This window comes from Callorhinchus milii, unplaced genomic scaffold (assembly GCF_018977255.1).
Source record: "Callorhinchus milii isolate IMCB2004 unplaced genomic scaffold, IMCB_Cmil_1.0 Scaffold21, whole genome shotgun sequence".
In the NCBI taxonomy this organism is placed as follows: domain Eukaryota; kingdom Metazoa; phylum Chordata; class Chondrichthyes; order Chimaeriformes; family Callorhinchidae; genus Callorhinchus; species Callorhinchus milii.
The window spans coordinates 1,654,763-1,670,122 of NW_024704762.1; the positions used below are offsets into that span (position 1 = coordinate 1,654,763).

General features: G+C 41.6%; 1 protein-coding gene across 3 annotated transcripts in view; it reads left to right on the forward strand.

The window, feature by feature from the left end:
* The window catches only part of LOC103188137 (phosphatidylinositol 4-phosphate 5-kinase type-1 gamma), a 60,367-nt gene that overhangs the window by 12,868 nt on the left and 32,139 nt on the right, over positions 1-15,360 (forward strand). For all 3 annotated transcript variants that reach the window (XM_042342610.1, XM_042342608.1, XM_042342609.1), the window contains exons 2-4: positions 11,885-11,916; positions 11,998-12,090; positions 14,245-14,375. In XM_042342610.1, the coding sequence (XP_042198544.1) occupies positions 11,885-11,916; positions 11,998-12,090; positions 14,245-14,375 (256 nt within the window). The remainder of the gene's footprint in view (positions 1-11,884; positions 11,917-11,997; positions 12,091-14,244; positions 14,376-15,360) is intronic.

Below are 15,360 nucleotides of genomic sequence, written 5' to 3' on the forward strand. Positions count from 1 at the left end.
TGCACAATGTAATAATAGCTGTCGTAAATCATCCTGTTTTCCAGTACAAATGTGATAGATTACAATTTGCTTAAATTAAAAAAAAAAATTAAGCCCTTGATGAAATCCTGCTGAATAAGAAATTAAGTGCTAAATAATTTCAAACAAATCTGTTTTACGGATATGGGACAGGACCTCTTGTGAAGTAGGATGCAAACAAAGAGGTTTCGCCCACAAAATATACTGTCACTTTTATGGTATATTCTGCAAAGCGTTTTGGGACGACTTAAAGACGTGATAAGGCATTACATCAAATACAAGAATTATTATTATAAGTAAAAGCTCACTTTTGTAATTTATCAGTTGGTATTAGGATTGAATTGCAATTTTAATTTTCCATTTTCAGTCTCATGTTTTACAAAGCCATTTGGTTGGCTGTATCTTGCTAATTTTTGATTTTTGTCTGCATTTCCATAGTATGCAAAGGTCAAACTTGCTTTGCCTTCAAGGATATTCATTTGAATTATCACAGCTTTATAGGTCATGGGAAGGCTGAGTTACACTTGAATGAATTTGCCAAATACTGGCATGTTAAATACTGGAAAGCTTTTGGATACGGAGAATCAATCTTGCGCTATGCAAACCTGTGAAAACCCATTTACGTTACAAAAGAAGACTGTGCTGCATTTTCACACAATCTTGACCCAATAATTTTGAAATGTGGGAATGAAGAGCTTAGAGACTCTATTTTCCTTTCTGAATCATACAATCTCTGCTTAAGAAATTTCAGTACAAGCTGAATGATACCCACTGGGATGGTTCAACCTTCAGCCAATGTGAGAGTGGCATGCAATAATTGGTCTTGCACCTCTGATAGGGAGGAGCAAAATAGCTCAAGTTTTTATTTCTTGCCTCCATTTATGGGGCTTGTTGAAAATTACATAAATGGTATATAGATTTTAGTGGAGGATTGGGTCTGGCACAGTTTTGTGATGTTTCTTGAAGTTACTAGACTGCATCTTCTCGGGGGGAAAAAAGCAAAAATCCCTTGTATACGGAATGAAAAGGCTCACCGGCAGGACTTGGAAGCCGGAGCCATAACAGGTAGTCTTGACTCTTGCCAACTGGTGGCTCATACTCTCTGAAATTATGTAAGCAGAATGTGTCCCTCTCAGAAGAGTGTGTGCATTCCATTAGCCAAGGGAATTTCTACGTGTAGAAACTGGTTTGATTTTAGAATCTCATAGCATAATAATGGACATTAGGCTGACCTGAAAAAAAAATCGTTTTGTCACTGAATTTTGTAGAATCTCTGCACAGAAGGAGGCCATTCGGCCCATCGTGGCTGTGCCGGCTCATTGAAAGAGCTACCAACTAGTCGCACTGCCCCACTCACCATAGCTCTGCAAATTTTTCATTTGTAAGTGCCTGTCCAATTTGATCTATCATTCTAACATAATTCTAGTTATAGGCCTAGTTCTGCCGTTGTTTTAACATTAGATTTATGCATTAGATTTATGAACGAGTTTGTTGAACAAATGTATTAATATATTCTCCTTTCCTGAAGACTCCAGGATACAGGCATCACCAGTTTAAGTTGCCATTCTTTACCTGTGAAGCCAAGACATTCAGGATAGGCTAAAGGTCATAGCTACTTTACAACATAATCATAATAATAATCCTTGCATTTGATATAGAGCTTTTCACGTCTTCTCGATGTCTCAAAGTGCTTCACAGAATAGACTATAAAGTAAATTGACCGTATACTTGTAGGTGAAACGCGGCAGCCAATTATGCACAGCAGCATCCCACAAACAGTCGTGGATTGAAACTGACCAATTTATTATTGTTTTGTTTTTTGAAGGGATTATTATTAGGTGTGTGGAGTAAGGAAACTTGCCCAAGGTTTTGCCCTGCCTGGAATTGAACCCAGGTGTCTCGCTTGCAAGGTGAGTGCTCTAACCACTGAGCTACATGGTAGAGACTTGAGTCAGAGACATGATAGTAAGAGATGTGCAGGTGGATTGCTTGTTAATCCTTTGTTTTGTGGAACAATTCAAGCAGAATCCCACATGAAGGTGAAGTGAACCTTGTACCAGGTCTATCCTGGTATCGTATTGTGCTGTGATTCTAGTCGATAGTCTATTAAGCAGGTATTGACTGACCTCGGTTCATGTCTCTGACATGGATGTGTTGGTTGACCAGGCAGAGTCTACAACTGATATGTCCTACATGCTGCATTACTCCAGTCCAGCTAAGTTGCTGCTTCTTGTATCACATTGTGGTGTCTGAAACTGTATGCCCTGTTGGTTATTTGACCCTGAACTGCAGTATTATAAACTTCTGGCTGCGCACAAATGATCATTAAAAATGCACTTGGTACATTTTAAAAGCCATTTGAGATGTCGTCTTCTGGAACAGAATAACCCTAGAATTACATTTGTACCCTTGTTAGTACCGGTGTTACGTAACGTACCACATATCTGTGATGGATGAGGAAAATGATGCAACCGTGATCAACATGGGAAACCTGGTAGTTACTGAGTATTGAGTTTGAGTGGATTGTTCTACTCAAAGCAGTCAATGAATAATCAATTATTATCATATGAAATATTATTTATGTATAAAATGGAGCTTATTTATTAAACCAGTGCTTATTAAACCAGTGACTTCAAGATTTCTAAACCTATTTTCACGTTCTTACACCTATTCTATTCCACTTCATCCAGTCTGGACTACTAGGTCCTCTGTTGGAGCATCAATTGGTCAGTTTATGGCTCCTGGGGCTAATGGGAGGGGGGAGGAGGACAGAGAGAACATCAGACAGCAATCCCTCTCTTGATCACTATTGAGTGATCGCTTTGTTGGAAGATAAACATGTGTGGAGAGCTGTACTGCTTCCTCTTCATGGTTACCTTGCTCTCTTCTGTTGAATGTAACATTATTTGGCTATTAACCATGACTGTGGTTGTTTCCCCCTTCTCCTTTGCTTGTCATCCAACCCCATCACTGAAGTGCTTAGCCATTATCCTACGTGAAAGATGCTATAGAAATGCAAATTGTTGTTGTTGATGAGCTAAGTACTAAAGATTACTCGCTCAGCACGGTATTGGGTGTGTCAGCCTGACCCTAGACTGGGAATTCAGGGAGCCAGGCTGACACGGAAACCATCTTAAGGAACCTTTTCTAAGTGCTACCCTCTAGCATTAACGTTTTGTGTAAATAGGTGTCAAATAGATCTTTAATGGTTTAAAAAAAACTTGAGCAGTGCTGCTGTCTTTTCAGAAAAAAATATACGGGGTTGGCAATAATCTACAGAACTCTTGTGCTTGGCACATTATATCTCATTGTATCGAGTGCAAATCTATTGCTTCAGTGTTCCTGTTGCATACGTTCTTTCATGTAAGGGAAGAGGATTTGAATACATATGTTGAAATTCTGGTGAGCGATTCAGAAATGCAGATTCTGATGTATAATGTGAATGGTGTATAATTCAAGTGAAGATCCAGGATTTACATTATTACTTGGAAAAGACCTTCCTTTTTGATTGTGCTTATGGTCACCTCCCTCTTTCCCTGGTTAGTTGCCAGACTCCGCCATCGTGAAGAGCTTCTGGACGCCACCGCGCGTGAAGGGCGCTAAATAAATGCAAGTTGGTGGTGTTGTGTAAAGGTTTATGAACAACTGAGTTGTTCATAAACCAAGTTTGTTACATCTACAAACTTCTACTCTGGGCATACATTTTAACTAATTGTGAATTACAAGTGCTCCAGTTAAAATTGTTTGCCTACAAAATCCACAGTGTATCCTGTAAAGCTCTTTGAGATGTTCTCCCAATGTTAAAGTGTCATTTCAAATATAAGAATGTTATTAAAATTACTTTCAAAAAGTTGCTAACTAATGACTGAAGTTATAAATTGAACACTCAGAGATTTGACATGGAAAGGAGAAGAAAACAGAAGAGCTCTCTGCGTGTAGGCGGAGTGATTGAGGGATGGAATTCCAGAGGTTGGGGGCAGAATGGCTGAAGGCTCTCCCACCAATGGTGGGTCGGGGGACGTAGCAGGCCGGAGCTGGCTTTGCGGAGGGAGCGCGTGGTTTGGTAGGGGAGTTAGGAGGTCACAGAGGTAGAGTGGAGCGAGGCGATGTAGGTGAGCACCATCATGACAGCAGTGATCCCCATGTTGGGACTTATAGTCTGGCTCGGCACTCCAGGGCAGTGCTGGGGGTACCTGCAATGTTGGAGGTACTGTCCTTCAGTTGAAATGCTAGGCCAAAGTCCTACCTGCCTGTTCAGGTTGATGTTAAGCATTCTGTGGCATGATTCAAAATGTTTTGGAAGATAACATTTTTATTCACTTTCACTGGGACATTACTTCGTGCAAATTGGCTGCTTCATTTGCCAACAAACACACATACATTACAGTGATGACAAGTATTGAGACATTTAAATGACATAAGGTACTAAATCAAAAAGGCAAGTTATCATTAAAAAAGCTGACTTAAAGGTCTTGATAAACTGTTCATGTGAGAATGGAGAATAACAGAGAAAAAAGTAGCAAATTAAGCGAGTGCTTCTAATTGCACTTTGGTTGATTGTTGTCTGCAAAGGGGTAGAGGCACTCAGTGTAGACCATCGACCACCAAGCAAACAAAGTGCATGACTGACAAATTCTAGTTACTGTGTTTTATGCAGTTTTATTATACAATTAATAATAGTATTAATTATTAACACCTTTCCATTTGTCCATGTTTCAAAAAAACTCCTTCCCATGTAATTTTATTAACAATTTCAGCCTGCTTGATTCCCACCAGATCTACCCCATCATTGGTGGGCGAGCTTCCAACAACAGCTTACATTTATATAGAGCCCTTCACAAAGGACTTGGATGGCTTTCAGCCATTCTGTCCCTGCTCTCTGGAAGTCCATCATAAAGTCACTCACCCCTCCTTCACTTTNAAAAAAACAGTTTTAAGACCTTACCTCTTTGATTGCACTTTTGATCATGTCTTCTCCCCACCATGGTTTGAGGTGGTCTCTTGATCTAAAAAGCACCTTACAAACATACATTGTATTGTCTAATAATGCACTGCTTGGCTTCTTGTTTAAATGTAGAAGTCTAACCTTGTATCCCTTCTCTAGTGTTATTTCTTGCTTTGGTGTGACTTTTCCAGCAAGTATAGGAATTAAAACAAATCCCTGTACTAATTTTTTAGTTAACTATCATTTAAAACATTTTTACGCCTGAAGTATTCTACCTTAATTGACTTGGTGAGATTGCAGCAGGAGTATATCCCCTCCATTGGGTATGCAATTTCTGTAAAGTCCCAATACATAGGGAATATTATGAAGTAGGATTGCTGATTTAGGTGATTGTAGCTTAAATGGTTTTCGAAGGTCATTTGGAGGAGGAGCAAGTGAAGGCTGTAACTGCAGAACTGTTAAATACTATTGTGCACTCTAACTTAACTATTCATGGTAGACTGTAAGAAAATGGATATAATTTAGTGTTTTTTTTAGAAAAGGCTGCAATTGTACTATTAACTCCTGTAGTTTAATAAGGCTGACATGTTGCCAGTTTTTATGGCTTCCTTGACTCCCATGAATTGCTGCAAGAATAAAGCACTCCACCTTATTACATGTTAAGGCAAGATTTTAATAACAGGGGACAGCTATTTTTTTGAACATTTACTGTATAGTGCCTTGGGACGTTCTCCTGACGTGAAAAAACGCAAAACCAATGTAATTTGTTGTTGGGTAAGTCTCCAATTGTCACAAAATTAGCTCTAAAAAGTTCATAGAATTATACAGCACAGGAGGCCACTTGGCACATTGTGTCTGTGCCGGCTCTTTTAAAAGAGCTTCCAAATATCCCACTCCTCTGCTCTCTCTCCCCATAGCCCTGCAAACTTGTCCTCCCCAAATAATTATCTACTTCTCTCTTAAAAGTTGTTATTGAATTGGCTTCCACCACCTTTTCAGGCAATGCATTCCAAATCCGAACAACTCGCTGTGTAAAAAAATTTCTCCTCGGGTTTCTGCCAGTGGAAATAGTTCCTCCTAATTTTCTCTAAGAGAGCTGCTCTGTTTCGTACGAAACCCTGACACAGTCTGTTCATGGCTTTCGTAAGAATTTATCCCAAACAAACTAAATATCTATTGCATATACAATATTCAGTTGAAATATGCTTGTATTCACAGTTGTCATTTTGTTGTTGCATCACAAAGGCTATCTGTGAACTTCTTGCTTGAGGTATGCTTCCTAACCACCATTTTCTGATATTGGGGTGAGGGCAGAGAAAGAAAACTACAATAGTGCAAAGCACTGCAGTTCTGCTGTTCAAGCTTGTTTATTTTGTGCTTGTTGTTGATTTGAATGATTGTATCAGTGGAGAAGTGCACTGGATAAGACCAGTTTCTGTATCTAGTACTGTCCTTCCACATCCCAACTGGCTCTCTATACAATACAATTTAAATCTGTGAGGAAGCTCTCAAAGACCTATACAATACTGGATGACACCTATGCTGGTGGTGGGAGCTGAGAGGGTGGGGAGGGAAAAGATGATCAAAAGCATAGTCAAAGAGGTACATTTTGAGACTTGACGTGAACAACGTGGAGGAGAATTGGAGGGACTCCGGGATGGAGTTCCAAAGATCGGGGGCTTGCTACATTTCTATTTGTACTTGTACAGTGCCTTTCATGTAGGGTCAAACACTCAATAGATAGATATTAGAGTCCTGATCAAAATCACGTCAAAGAAATCTGTTTAGAAAGAAGGGAAAGCAAGATAAATAGTTGCAGAGGGCATGCATATGGCTTACTGTTTGGCGATAAAATGATTTCTAAATATACATTGATTGGACTTGTACATCTGGGTTGCGTGTTTATCTTTAAGCATTTCAAATCTTTTTATCAGAGTTGGAAGAATTTTCCATTTGTCTGAGAATAGAGAATAGATATTTCAGTGTTTGCTGCATTGTGCCTTGGACCATCTTAATCTTGAACCAATTGTTTGTTATGTGCACTTTGAGTGACTTTTGAAATATTTCCTCCATTTCACTTATCACTTTCAGAGGAAGAGAGTGCTTTTCAGAGCAAGCCACTGAGGGCCTGAGGCACCGTGTTTGAATATTTTGGAGACAACACAAGGAACCATAGAGATTTATCATACAGAAGGCCATTTGCCCATCGTGTCTGTGCTGCCTCCTTCAAGCGATACACCTGGGATCAATTCCAGGCAGAGGGCGAAACCTTGGGCAAGTTTCCTTACTCCACACAGAGCCTAATAATAATCCCTCCAAAACAAAACAATAATAAATTGGTTATTTTCAATCTACGAATGTTTGTGGGACACTGCTGTGCGCAATTGGCTGCCGCGTTCGCCCACAAATATACAGTCAATTCACTTTACAGTATATTCTGTGAAGCACTTTGGGACGTCTAGAAGACGTGAAAAGCGCTATATCAAATGCAAAGATTATTATTATTAAGTGCAATCCCAAAGAGTTGTATTTACAGGAATGGTAGTTAGAGATGGTGCCTGGTTTATTGAATTTCGGAGGAGTCATTACTTTACCATATTGAGTAATCGAAGAGTTACTAGCAAGTTTAATTTACCCAAAACAAGGTCAACTGACAAGTTTCCTTGAGAAAAATGTTCTTTCAAACACCAGCCATACCTTGATGTGCATGCCCTTGATGGCAGCAAACTCCAGGAGAGCCTTGAACAATTCTTCACTGTTCTAGTTTGTGGCACTGAGCCATTCCAACCAATCAGAATTCAGTCTCTGTGAGAAAGATCAGCTCCGATTACATTCTGCCATCTAAGCTGTAACACAACCACGAGTTGGAAAAGCTTCAATTGATCTCATGATGCCAGAGTCTGTTGAAAGACTCAACAGGAGCAAAGCTGAATGAGGTGGTTGGGATTTTAAACTCCTTGGCATTTTTATTATGTCTTGTAAATATTTAGAAAGAACCCTGTCAATTTAAAATTAACTGGTGCAGGAGAGGACACAAGCTGCAGAGTTCTGAATGGTTTGTAGTTTGTGGAGGGAAGAGTTTGGAAGTTTGGTGAGCAGAGTTGGCGCAGTCAAGCTTGGAATGTGATAGAAGCATGGATAAGGGTCTCGGTGGCCCGAGGAGAGAGGTAGTGGTGGAGGCAGGCAATGTTGCAGAGGTCATTCATAACTCTGCAGCTCGTGTACTATCCCGCACCAGGCTTTGCGACCACATCACTCCCACCCTCGCTCGCCTCCACTGGCTCCCCATCCCCCAGAGGATTGAATTCCAGATCCTCATCCTCATCTACAAGGCCATTCACGGCCTTGCTCCGTCCTACCTCTCCGACCTACTATCCCCCTACTTACCTGCCCGTACCCTCCGTTCCTCTGGCTCCGGTCTGCTCCACATTCCCCCGCCCTAACGGCCCTACCATCGGTGGCTGAGTCTTCAGCCTCTCAGCCCCGAGGCTCTGGAACTCCATCCCCCAGTGCCTTCGCCGCTTCCTCCCTTTCCTCCTTCAAGGCTGATCTCAAGACCTTTTTAACTTCAACCGTGCCTTCAGCTTCCCTCTCGACTCTCTACCTCCTTCTCGCTCCCTCCCCTCACGCTGACCATTTCCCCCCTGCTTGGGTCCCAACCCAACTGTCCTCCCGACGTGAAAGGCGCACTATAAATGAAATCTTGTTGTTGTGGGGAAAAAGCTGAACAGGTCAAAGCACAGATGTGGGATTTAAAGGACAGATGAGTTGAACATGTATATTGATGCCTGAGAAGACATTGACAGGAGCCAAGCAGGAGCTGGTTCTCGTCCAGGTCTTAATATCTGACAAGGTGGAGGCAGAGAGATGAAGTTGTGTGTCATCCGCATACATGTGGAAGTTAACTCCATGCGTAGATAACATTGCCGAACAGGAGCATGTACATTTTACAGATGAGAGGACTGAGGACAGAGCTCCGAGAAATGCTACACGTATCGGTGCGGGGCAGGAGGTGAAGCAGTGAGCAGATATAAACTGGAGATGTTGAGTTAGGTAACAATGGAAAAAGGGTAAGGACAGAACGGTGATGGTGCTGGGTGAAATACCGTGGAATAGAATTGAATTGTCAACAGTGTCGAAGGCAGCAGACAGAGCCCCGGTGGAGAGATATCATTTGTGACTTTGACAAGGGAAGTCTTGGTGATTTGGGCAGTGTGGAAGACAGATTGGAGGGAGTCCTGCAGTAGATCTAATCTAGTTTAGGAGGAACTTCTTCAAGCAGAAAGTGATGAGAATGTAGAACTCATTGCCAGAAGCTGTGGTTGAAATAAAAAGCATCAATTTATAAGAGAAAACCTGATGCATATGTGAGGGATAAAGGAATTCAGGGGTACAGGAGAAAGGAAAGGTGGAGGAGGCTCATTGAGTATAAATACCAATGAGGATTAGTTGTGTCCATGTTCTATGTAACTCATCCACAACTCTGTTGGATTCATGCTAAGTATTGATGAGCTGGGCCAACAGAAAAGTATGGCCGCACTTCTGTGGAACCTGCTACGAACGCCCTCCTCCACTGCTACACACCTGTATACGCAGTGCGCCTCTGTGCACTATTTTCTCGATGCTGCTATTGTGAATGAGGTGGCTCCGGTCGCTGTGCTTGTATTTGAATTAGTTGAATACTAATATTGTGCATGAAGCTTACTTGTGTTTAAAGTATTGTTAAAAAACAATACTCTAAAACTTCAATCTTGCTGGGAATGTGGCTGAGCCGGTTGCAGACTGTCACCTACCTTGGGACAGATCAGCCGGGTTTATGCAGAACAAGGAAGAGGTTTATTCTAAACCTAGAGAATACTGGAAACACACAACATATCAATCATCTAAAGGGGAAGTTAGGTTAATGTTTTGGAGTGAGATTTGAGAACTGGACCGGGTGGGCTGGGCTTTATTAGAGCTGGCGGCACTGTTTGATAAAATAACAAAATTGGGGTAGTAATAGATATTCCATGCAGGTCAATCAACAACGAATCTATTGTGCAGTTTGAGGCATTAGCCTGCAGAGAACAGATATATTACTGAAAGGCTCCACACGGCTGAGGAAATGATGTGCAATATTTTAACTGAGGTCATTAGTATTTCAGGAATATGTAACGCCTTGCTCTGAAAGTCATGCTGTTGCCTGATGTTCGGATCACGGGTTTAGATTATTGGCACCCTGGCTGAGATGTTACAATCTGTTTCACACAAATTCTTTTGCATTTAATCTTGCTTCTACGCTGTGGCTAAAACAGATTTAAGATTAAGAGTTTAGGCAGTAAATCGTTACACAACTTCCTAGCAACATAGTTGTGTGGGGTGCTCCGGCCTGCTCCATGTTCCCTGCTCGGCCCACCATCGGTGATCGGGCCTTTTAGCCTCTTTGCAACTGCCCTCTTCGACCACGCCTTCGGTCACTCTTCTACCCCCACCTCCCCTGCCCTCCACACCTACTGATCCCAACCCCCAGCTCGGGGTTTGTCTGGGACATCATACTGTCGTGAAAGGCGCTATACAAATTTAAGTTGTTGTTGATACAAATTTAGATGCCAAATTATTAACTAGCTGATAGGATTGAATGAGTCTGGTCAGTTATGCTCATTCAAGTTTCTATTTAATTCGTGCATCTATTGTTAAATTGGAATTTTCTTAACACTTATTGATGTCTTATGCTATTATTATTACACGCATTACTACTTATGATTTTGAAACGTTTTCCACCGTCTCTGTTGTGCTCTTGTGTACAAATAAACAGACTGGACTTGAGGTAGCCATTGTTTGCAGCTTAGTGCTATTGTACTTAGATTTGCTTCTGTGTGTGATGCATGTTGTGCAGACAGCAGGGATTGAAGTCAATCCAATTTAAAACCCTTGGCTGGATACGCAATGGGACACATGACCAGAGCATTTGCCTCCCATCATGATGCTCTGTGGAAATAGGTTGCCATACTTAAATATGGGTGGAGAAAATGCATTCAATTATAGGATATGGATGTATCCTATTTTCTATGAAGTAAGGATCTAACTATAACTAACCGATTATTTTTAAATGGGCTATTACCATAGGCTTCCTATTTCCACTCACATCACTAAGGCTTAGGGGAAGCTCCGTTTGCTCCACTAAACATACCAAATGTCAACTCTTACCATAGAAATTTACAACCCAGTTGTAAATTTGTATGTTATGTTGGTTCACCAATACTAAGTTTATTGTAAAAGTGAACTGACTGTAGAATTTGTGGGTGAAACGCAGCAGCCAATTGCGCACAGCAGCGGGATTGAGTGAGCAAATTATTATTACTTAATAAACCAGCCACTGATTAGTTAAGGTGATGCACAAGAAGGGTTCACACACTGGTTTGGTTCCTGCCCTAGAATGTGAATTCTGTTTCCGGTACAGGCTGCTGCAGGAATAAAGAAATGTTCCTCTCAGACTGACGTACTCTAGTTGGACCAAATGGCCTTTTCCTTCCAAACCATTCTGTGTGCCTGCTTTGTTATCTTACACTTCTGCTTTTGAACGTGGATGTTTTCCCTGACATGCCTTCTTGCCTGTAGATGGCATTGGTATTGCAGTCCCTTCCTTCTACCCCCCAAAAAAAACTTTGCAAAGCCAAGCCCAAATGAACTGGATTTCCTTGAGTAGAAGTTACGCATGGTACCTTGAATGGGTGGTGAGGTGGCATGGATGATGAGTTGAGAAATGTTATAACTAGGATATTTTTGTACATTTGCAATGTGCCTGTTTAGCAAACATATTGCTGTGCGCGGGTGTGTTTAGTATCTCGTGTTCACAGAATGAAGCTGTCCCACCACGCGTGAATCCTTATGAGATGCAGAAATATTTATTAGCTGATAGAAGGTATTCTCTTTCTCTTCCAGATTCTTCCAGCAAGAAACGAGGCTTAGCTGAGGTGAGCAATGATCAATAAAAGTAACACTTTGTGCAGATACAGTGAAAGATGAAGTATCTTGAATATTTCACTCTTTTTAAGATGCCTTCTTCATCGGGAGTTATAAGTACGCCGACAGGCAAAAGGATTGGGCATAGGGGAGTGGATGCTTCTGGGGAAACTACTTACAAAAAGGTAATTACGGTCTTGGCTTCATTTATTCACTTGAATACATTTGAAAACCGTAAAGTATAAACAATAGCTGATTTTGACTTCAAGTGCTTTATTTTCTCAGCACTGTAAAATGCAGCAGTTTTGGGAGCAATGTTGGGAATTGATTAAATGGTACAAATTATAAGGAACTGCATGCAACCTTGTAAAATCTATATCTTATGATTTGAAAGATCTGTTAGTTCTTCTGCTATCTCACTATTTTTGAGGGTTATGTGGATTGGATGATTAAATACGCTAGTGTGTTTTTGAGGCTAGGGTGTACTTAGCGAGTGGTTTCCCTTTGTATGATCTGAAAGGGTCAGCTTTTATGACTAATTGTACCTCAAGTGGGTTTTAACTCAAGACTGACCAGGACAACAAGGCTGACCATGAGCCACTTTAAAGCTTTCATTTTTGCTTTGTTGATTGACCAGCAAGCCACTGTAAAGCTTTCTTTTTTCCTCACTTGTTCAATTGCAAACTGATCTATCGATCGAGGTGCTGGAGTGCCTTGCTCTGCTTGGATTCTTAAACCAATAATCAGCGTTGTACATTGAGCAGTAAAATTGCCAAGCCAATTTTGAATTTTTACAATGTAACTGTGGTGCTGAGTAACAGCGAATGGTAAACCCTTGAGGCTTTAAAACTGAAGTCTTATCAGTCATTTTTGTTGACTGCTTTGATAAGTCAGTTCAACCTTTTAATATTCTCTCCATTTGCTGCAGTTAAGCATTTTAACTGTACAAAATGCCTGATGTAAAACTGCTCCAACTGTTGCTGAGAGGTCAGGTTGGGACAGGCAGTCTGCTCAGCGTGGCTTTCTGAATGCTACACACATTCCTTAATCCAAATAAGTACCTTGGATCAAGGTCACCAAATGGCTGGTTATGACTCTGCCTTCAAAGAATGGAATTCAAGAATAAAACTATTCCAGCAAAAATATATTTCATACAGTCAAAAATATATTTCATACATTGTGAGTTTGCAAACCTTCTGTAGCTGGTTGAGTTGTGCTGAGAGAATTACAGCGATTGTAATTGGTGTGATTGAATGGCGGGGCACCATGATTGAATGGCGGGGCACCATGATTGAATGGCGGGGCACCATGATTGAATGGCGGGGCACCATGATTGAATGGCGGGGCACCATGATTGAGTGGCGGGGCACCATGATTGAATGGCCGAATAGCCTACTCCTCCTACATGTTATGTTACAGTCATGCAGCATGGATGATGAAGCTGAACTAATGAACTACAGGTGACTATTGTAAATGGTTTGTTTTTAAGGCAGAATTCTTGCCAAGCACTGACGATGTTAACCCTACGTTAGCATGTTTGAACGTCTAGACAAACATCATTTTACCAAGATTGAAAAACTAAGATTCATCCTGTAATTTTTTTTTTGGTCAGCCGGATATCTGACACATGCATTAACCCATCACCATACTTAAGAGTATCCAAACCAAACTGAGAGTTCCAGGCATCCCACCACACATGGAAATTCCAGAAATATCTTTTGCGATGGAACACAAACTGTCTCCCTGGAGGGACATAGCCTGATTACCTAATTCCAGAGAGTATTAGTCGCAGGTTGGCAAGAGCCAAGGCTTGGGGACCCCAGAGTGTGGGTTGGAGTAACTGCTGGAATCTAACCAGTTAAAACCGCATAGCTTGCCATTGAGAGCAGAGCCTGGCAAACTTTCCCGATGCTTGTCCAGCTAGGACGACCCTACCGGTTAGGACTTTGGCTTGCAGGGTTAATAGGAGGTGGGTGGTAGAATCCCTACCCTCAGTGTCTGGTCTGCCCTTCCAAGTCCTGCCAATGAGTCAGCCTGGTTGTGCTGTCGTCAGCAGTGCCTTGGATTGTTGGGGACCCGCCTGACTTGAGAACCAGACCACCTCAGAGGGTTGACTCAATTCTGACATTCCGTTGCCAAACATGTCACCTTGGAGCCAGTTCAGCCCCAAGGAGACCCCACCTACCTCCCCCCGAAGGATCTGACATCCAAAATCGTGGGTTTGAGCCCTCACTAGGTGGATGGCACTAGATTTAAACTGTGCTTCAGAATGCACAGTAAATATTCTGCTGTCCTGTCTAATATAGCTGAAAATGTTCATATAATCCTATGTGTTGCAGACGACATCTTCGACTCTTAAAGGAGCTATTCAGCTGGGCATTGGATATACAGTGGGAAACCTCAGCTCCAAGCCGGAAAGAGATGTGTTGATGCAGGACTTCTACGTGGTTGAAAGCATATTCTTTCCCGGGCAAGTCTGCTAAATATGGTCATCTTTCTACAATGATGATTTTCATACAGACAGAATTGAGGAGCTGAGTTCTCCTCCACACTCTTCAATTGTTTGTTATGAGTAGGGATGTCATGGTGGTAAAAATGTCATAGACGCTGTGATTTTTCTGTTTCTTTGTGTCCATGATTTTAATAAAGTGCATTGAAAAATGGGGGGAAGCAATAATTGACCGGGGAAAGCGATCAATTGGGAAATGCAATGCTTTCCACACTGGTAGGGCAGACTGGGGGCGGGGACAGACTGGCACACATTTCATTAAATGGCATCGCTTGTTTTTCTCAATCCCAAAGCTGTCAATCATGCCAGAGACTGCTGTTGGCACGTGTGGGAAAGCATTACACTGTCAGTCAGTTGAATTGGTTGTCAGTCATTACTCCCTCCCAGCTTCCTGTGTGTGACTTTACACAATATTTCGCCCTAAATCCATGACTCTTTCTAAATTTACCGTGACTGCTCCATGACTTTTGATTGAAAAATAAGCTGTGACAAATCTGCAGCGCTCGTCACGAGTTACCAAATAATTTCTCCCGTATCCCTCTCGTATAACAACAATAACAACTTGCATTTCTATAGTGCCCTTTTCATGTAGTAGTGTCCTGGAGAAATTAAATAGCAGCTGGAGATAGACAGCAGTGAAGGCAAAACACAATTGGGATCGTCAAGCATTTCCTTTAGTGAAGCATTGAGAGCAGAGTGGTGCTGGGAAGGGAAAAAAAGAGAATCTAGCATGAAGGAAAAATCCAACTGAGCAAATATAATCTAATGGGGGTCAACCTTGTCCACTTGGAGTTGGATGTCATGGTTACATTGCAAGTGGTGTAGGTCCAAATGATCCATTACTTTCAGACTGGGTGCAACTTACCATTATTGTGTCTTTGGAAGGTATGAATATATAAAAAGGATATCACAGCGATTGAGAGGATACAGAGGAGGGCAACCAATA